The sequence below is a fragment of the Nicotiana tabacum genome, chromosome 3 (assembly GCF_000715075.1).
Source record: "Nicotiana tabacum cultivar K326 chromosome 3, ASM71507v2, whole genome shotgun sequence".
In the NCBI taxonomy this organism is placed as follows: Eukaryota; Viridiplantae; Streptophyta; class Magnoliopsida; order Solanales; family Solanaceae; genus Nicotiana; species Nicotiana tabacum.
The window spans coordinates 32182459-32187922 of NC_134082.1; the positions used below are offsets into that span (position 1 = coordinate 32182459).

Here is a 5464-nt window from a genome sequence, read left to right on the forward strand (position 1 = left end):
CGATCAAGATCGAGACCGAAACAGGAAAGAGATCGAACGAGATCGAAGGAAGCTTGTCATGTCGAATAACAGAAAGCCGAGATATCCGTGATCGGACAAGGATCGTGGCGGAAATCTCGGCACGTATCAAGTCAGGACCGGTTATTTAGCCTATTATGGATTTTACTTTCGTAATTAGAATTATACCTTAAATAGGATTCCTCTACTATATAAAGAGGGCCCTAGTCATCTTATAATCATCTTACATTCACGCATATCAAAGTAATACAATACTTTCTAGTTCATATTCTTGTCCATTGGTTAGTTTGTTTCTTAATTGTTTTGGGCACCGATCAGTTCGAGGGCACTTAAGCTCGAGGGTTGAAACACGTTTCAAGACTAGTTTGCTTTATCTCATTGTTAATCTATACTGTTAATCTTTATGTTTATCAATTGGTATTAGGTGAAATCACATACCCTTAAAATCACATTATAAATTTAATTGTTATCCAATTTTTAGGGTAAACAAACTTAATAGGTAAGTTTTATTTGGAGATATAAATATTACATCTCAGAAATAAAGAAACAAAGATAATTAACATTTTAAATAAGGAATCGTACCTTTATTATAACTTACGGGATTCCTTATTTGGCTACGGCCTAACTTATGGGATTCTATCTAGTCATATCAATGATTGATATTGGGTGCAAATATGTTTTAAACATTTTCTAGTAAGTTCGGAGTCGCTCGGTAGGGCGCATTGGGCGCCTTCAAATTTGGGTCTTTGTAATAGTTGATACAGTTCAGTACCTTAACGTGACAAAAACTAATTTTTGAATTTATCGTTATAGTAAACTAAGTCCAATGGTCAACTCTGAAAAGTATCCTCTGAGCTAATGCATGTGAAAATAGAAAAGAATTTTACATAAAGCGTCCTCTATATATACCAATACATAAAATATTACAAAGTTGAAGATCTAATATACTATTGACAATTCAGATAGTCTAACTTTGTTTATTTCCAGGGAAATACATAATGTTGCATAACTATATAACTTTCACATCGTCTTGGCATATTGTTCCCAAATTCAACCGCTATTGTGCTGTCTTGCCTTTTGAAATCCTCAAATGCTCCAAGAATGACTTTCCGTCCTGCTTACGGGAGAAGTAATCTTTCACAAGTTTTTCCATTTTCACTGTTTTGAATGCTGGTGGATTGTCTTGGTTTATTAGAGAAGCTGCTGGTCCAACCTCTGCTTCGAACTTTGGATTAAAGAACATGGCTATTGAGATCCTCTCTATACTTGAATTCACTGTTGCCCTGTGCTCTATGCTTTTGTATAGACCATTGCTCGATACCTGCATGTTAAATTAGCATCACAATCTGATAAGAAAGGGAAATATACAATAAAATTTCCGAATAATATTTGATTTTCTCCCAAAATTCGAAAATATTTTGGCAAAAATTCTTGTTTTTCTTCCTAAGGCTCAACTTCTTCAGTTTTCTTTCATTAGGAAGAATATATAATTACTGTAACTCTTACATGGTATCACAAATATCTAAATGGCTACTAAAATTGGCTCATCTCAAATCAATTTCCTAGTTATTTCCACTTCATTTTATACAACAGTGTATTTGATTGAGTATATGTTTTAAAGAAAGAAATAAAAGCTTTTAGTACATACCAAAAGCATCCTTGAAACTTTTAGTATTAGACATAACATTTATATTACAATAAGAACATGTCGTTATTTAAAATAAAATTTTAAAAATTAAAGAGTTTTTAAGTTAAAAAATATCACTATTCTAACATGTTAAAAAGATATGATATCTCACCTACACTTGAAAATTTATCTAGTTGAGAAACCTCATATCTACGTCATATTCAAGTCACCATCATAAGAACCAATAGTTGCGTCGTATTTATTTAAAAAATGTATAATCTGTCGGGATTGTTTATTATTAATCCCGCAGAATGCCAGAATTTTAGTCATTCGGAAAACATGTTATTCTTCATTATATTAGTCGTGTGGTCCAGACGATGATTAGGTTGATAGGGAGTTTATTATTTTTCATATTGGCTAAAATAATGCTCTATTTAACAAGAAAAGAGAAGTTGTGGCAGTTTTTTCTTATGTTCATCTACTTAAACTTATTTTTTGAGTTCATATTTAATGATCATTAACTGATTTTCTATGCTTATTTCCTTAAGAAAATGATCGACCATTATGGAATATATCAGTGCTTTAATTTTACATGTGCAACTCCTGCCTCTCAAGTCAAAATGAACTACTTAAGTCTCTTCTTCATAAAAAAGAAATTCTCAGCCCAAAGAGTTTAATAAATTTCACCACCTTCTATTTTATATACAAATTGACAAGAAACTTCACCAAAAAAAAAAAGACAATTTGGTGCACGGGGTATTCCGTGCTCACGCAAGGTCTGGGGAAAAATTACAGTTCAAAGGGTGTGATATAGTTAGTCTGCCCTAATGCAAGCATTAATTGCTGCTCCCACGGCTCGAGCCCATGACCTAGATAGGTCACGTGGAAACAACATTATCGTTGCTCCAAGGCTTATAAAAATGAATATGCATTAACATTATTTTTCTCAAGACTTCTGAAATATCAAAATTAAGACTATTGATCTACTTCTACTGGAAGCTACTAACGAAAAATGGGTTTAATATTCTCAGTTTCTTACTTTTGCAGTTAATTATAATTCCATATATATAGTAATTTTTTCTGTTTTGAGGCATGGAGAATTCATGGTAGTCAAATGAAATAAAACAAAGTCTAGAAGCAAAGTGAAAACCTCAAGAATGTCACCAAGATTAACAACAAAGGCATTAGGAAGAAAGTGCACTGGGATCCAAACACCATCCTTTTTGACTTGAAAGCCATCAACCCCATTAACTTGGTGAAGGATTGTGATTCCTGTGGCATCTGAGTGAGGTCTAAACCCCATAACAAGCTCAGGTTTTGGACATGGTGGATAGTAAGTCATCCTCACAGATTGCATCCCATCCTCATCGTTGAACATCTTATCTACTTCCTCTCTGGCAATCTTTAGAGTATCGGCTATCGACCATAGAAGGACCTTCGCAAGTTTTTGCAACTCCGACAGATAAACCTCCAAAGTTTCTCTATAACATAGTAGAATAAACTAATTTATTTCATATGGACCGACAGTATACATAATGTCTGGATTTTAACGTGTTCTAGCATGTATCCTACTTTTCTTTTCCAGGTGATTTATCGTACTTTTTAAATGATAATGACATGTAATCGGCGGCGGAGGCAGAATTTTTACTAAAGGGGTCAAAAAAAATTAGCTAGTGGGAATTGAGCTAGTGACTTCACAAAGGTTTTGAACCCCTTTGACCACAGAGCTATGTTTTTTGTCTGTATCAAGGTGATTCAAAACATAATACTCCCTCCGTTCCAGTTTATGTGAACCTATTTTTTTTTTGTCTGTTCCAAAAAAAATGACTCCGTTGTAAATTTGAAAATAATCTAGCTTAACTTCTAATTCTACTCTTAATGAGAAACTTTTATAACCATATAAATATTCTGGATCTCTTTTTGATTTGTTTAGAACCACAATTCCAAAAGTCTTTTTTTTTGCTTAAACTCTGTACTCAGTCAAATATGTTTACATAAATTGGAACGGAGGGAGTATATAGGTGTAAAAAATAGATTTAACGTTGTATACACGATGTAATTTTTCGGCACCGCTAAATATGCCCCTGCCTGTAATTATATTTTAGGTAATTTTATAGAGTAAAAATTAGTTTCTTACTAAGTGTCGGTATATAAAAGTTAAACTTAATTAGAATTAAATATGAGATGAAATATGATGAGAGAGAGAGAGATGTGACCTAAGTGAAGGAGGGAGTTGTGGAAGAAGATGTAGTTTTCTCCTCTGAACAGGGTTGGTTATCATGTAAAACCTATCAGCCCAATCAAAGCCCTTTTGATCTTGAGAGTGTAAAATAGCTTTTTGGCCATAACCTTCAAAATCACCTGGCCTTACCTTATATCTCATCTTCTCTTCAAGTGGAAGTCTGTAGAATTTTTCAATCTCATACTTGAGTTTCTCCATTATTGAAGAGCTGACTCCATGATTCACTAACTGTAGATGCATGTTTTGTTATTACATGTCATAATCAAACAAATAAATATACACAAGGCGTTAACAGCTTTTCCCCAACCTCCTCCTAACACGCTATTAAACATTCAATATCGTGATTGATATGACGGAAGTTTCTTATGGAAATATTTTTGAGAAGGAATCCAATTTTGGTCTTTGGTTACTTCCATCTAAAGGGGAAAAATGATCATTTCCTTAACTTATGGGCAAAATAATTTTTCTTACAATCATCTTTTTTTTGGTTTTTCACCGATGTCCGCTACCCGCATAGGATCCCGATTATATTCGGATTCGCGCTGCGTAAGGCCCCATTCGGGGAAAGCGCTCCCTACCAAGGATTTTTCCATACCCAGAGTTCGAACCCTAGACCTCCGGTTAATGGAAGACCAATCTCATCCACTGCACCACTTCCTTTGATGGTTCTTACACCATCTTAACTTTTAACTTTATATTACAATATCATTATTATTACTAATTTCTAGTACTCAAAAACTTCATCAAAACAAGTTAACCCTCCGATTTGCTAATGCTGTTATTAGTTTTAATATATAAGCTTTTCAAAAAATATTTTTCACTCACCAACAAAACACCGGAATAAATATATCTAGGAGGAAAATATTTGCGGTGAAAATGGCTGTTGTATTACCATTCACACTTAATCGAGTTATATAATTTGGAAAGATTGAAGCACGAAATTTTTGTTATTATGTTATTGAATAATTACCTGAAAAATTCCCCATTCTTTGCAAGTTAAGTGCAATCTCTCAAGTTCAGAACCTCTGGTTTGCTCCATCACTAATGCTTTCGAGTCAATGGTGGGGATAGCTGGTGCAAGGCTGGCTTCTGAGAGAAGGGAAGGTTCTTCATCAATGCAAAGGTAGCGAATTGGGATGGAAACAACGGGTTCCTTAGTAATTTCCTGAAGACTTATTGAACTTTCAAGTTCTTTTGATGATTCTAAAGAATAGACCATAGCTGCAAAGAAGTGCATTCTGAACCATTTGGTGATGCATACTTATAGACCCCAAAAACATAGATGTGATATATTATATTCATCAATGAAATGGAAAAAATGAAATTCCGGTGATGAAGATTTAGTTAATTTTTTAAGGTGTAAAAGTCAATATTGCATCATTAATGAACTTATTATAAGACTTGTTAAATTTAAAAACAACTCCTTAAATCAAAGTGACATAACAACATGTAAAGATGACCTTGACCCCGATGGGGCTATCCAATAATTAAAGTTTAGACTCGATATTAGACCATTTTGGACCTAGAGCCTTTTTTCTGAAAATTAGTTTCTCGGTACGTGCGTTGCACGTGTATAT

The 5464-nt window shown here is 33.8% G+C and overlaps 1 protein-coding gene across 1 annotated transcript; it reads right to left on the reverse strand.

The window, feature by feature from the left end:
- Positions 1–858: 858 nt before the first annotated feature.
- On the reverse strand, positions 859–5154 carry LOC107810054 (protein SRG1-like). Its single transcript, XM_016634786.2, has 4 exons — positions 4858–5154; positions 3862–4115; positions 2796–3126; positions 859–1339 (listed from the first exon to the last, which is right to left on the reverse strand). The coding sequence occupies exons 1-4, from the start codon at positions 5122–5124 to the stop codon at positions 1076–1078; spliced, it is 1116 nt and encodes a 371-aa protein (XP_016490272.1). The 5' UTR covers positions 5125–5154; the 3' UTR covers positions 859–1075.
- Between the last annotated feature and the right edge of the window lie 310 nt (positions 5155–5464).

Bases quoted from the DNA above. Each gene is read 5' to 3' on its own strand.
- LOC107810054 (XM_016634786.2), bottom strand. From the start codon at position 5,124: ATGCACTTCTTTGCAGCTATGGTCTATTCTTTAGAATCATCAAAAGAA. The intron at 4,116-4,857 runs GTAATTATTCAA...ATGCATCTACAG, and splicing joins AAGAATGGGGAATTTTTCAG to TTAGTGAATCATGGAGTCAG. The intron at 3,127-3,861 runs GTCACATCTCTC...ACTATGTTATAG, and splicing joins CAACTCCCTCCTTCACTTAG to AGAAACTTTGGAGGTTTATC.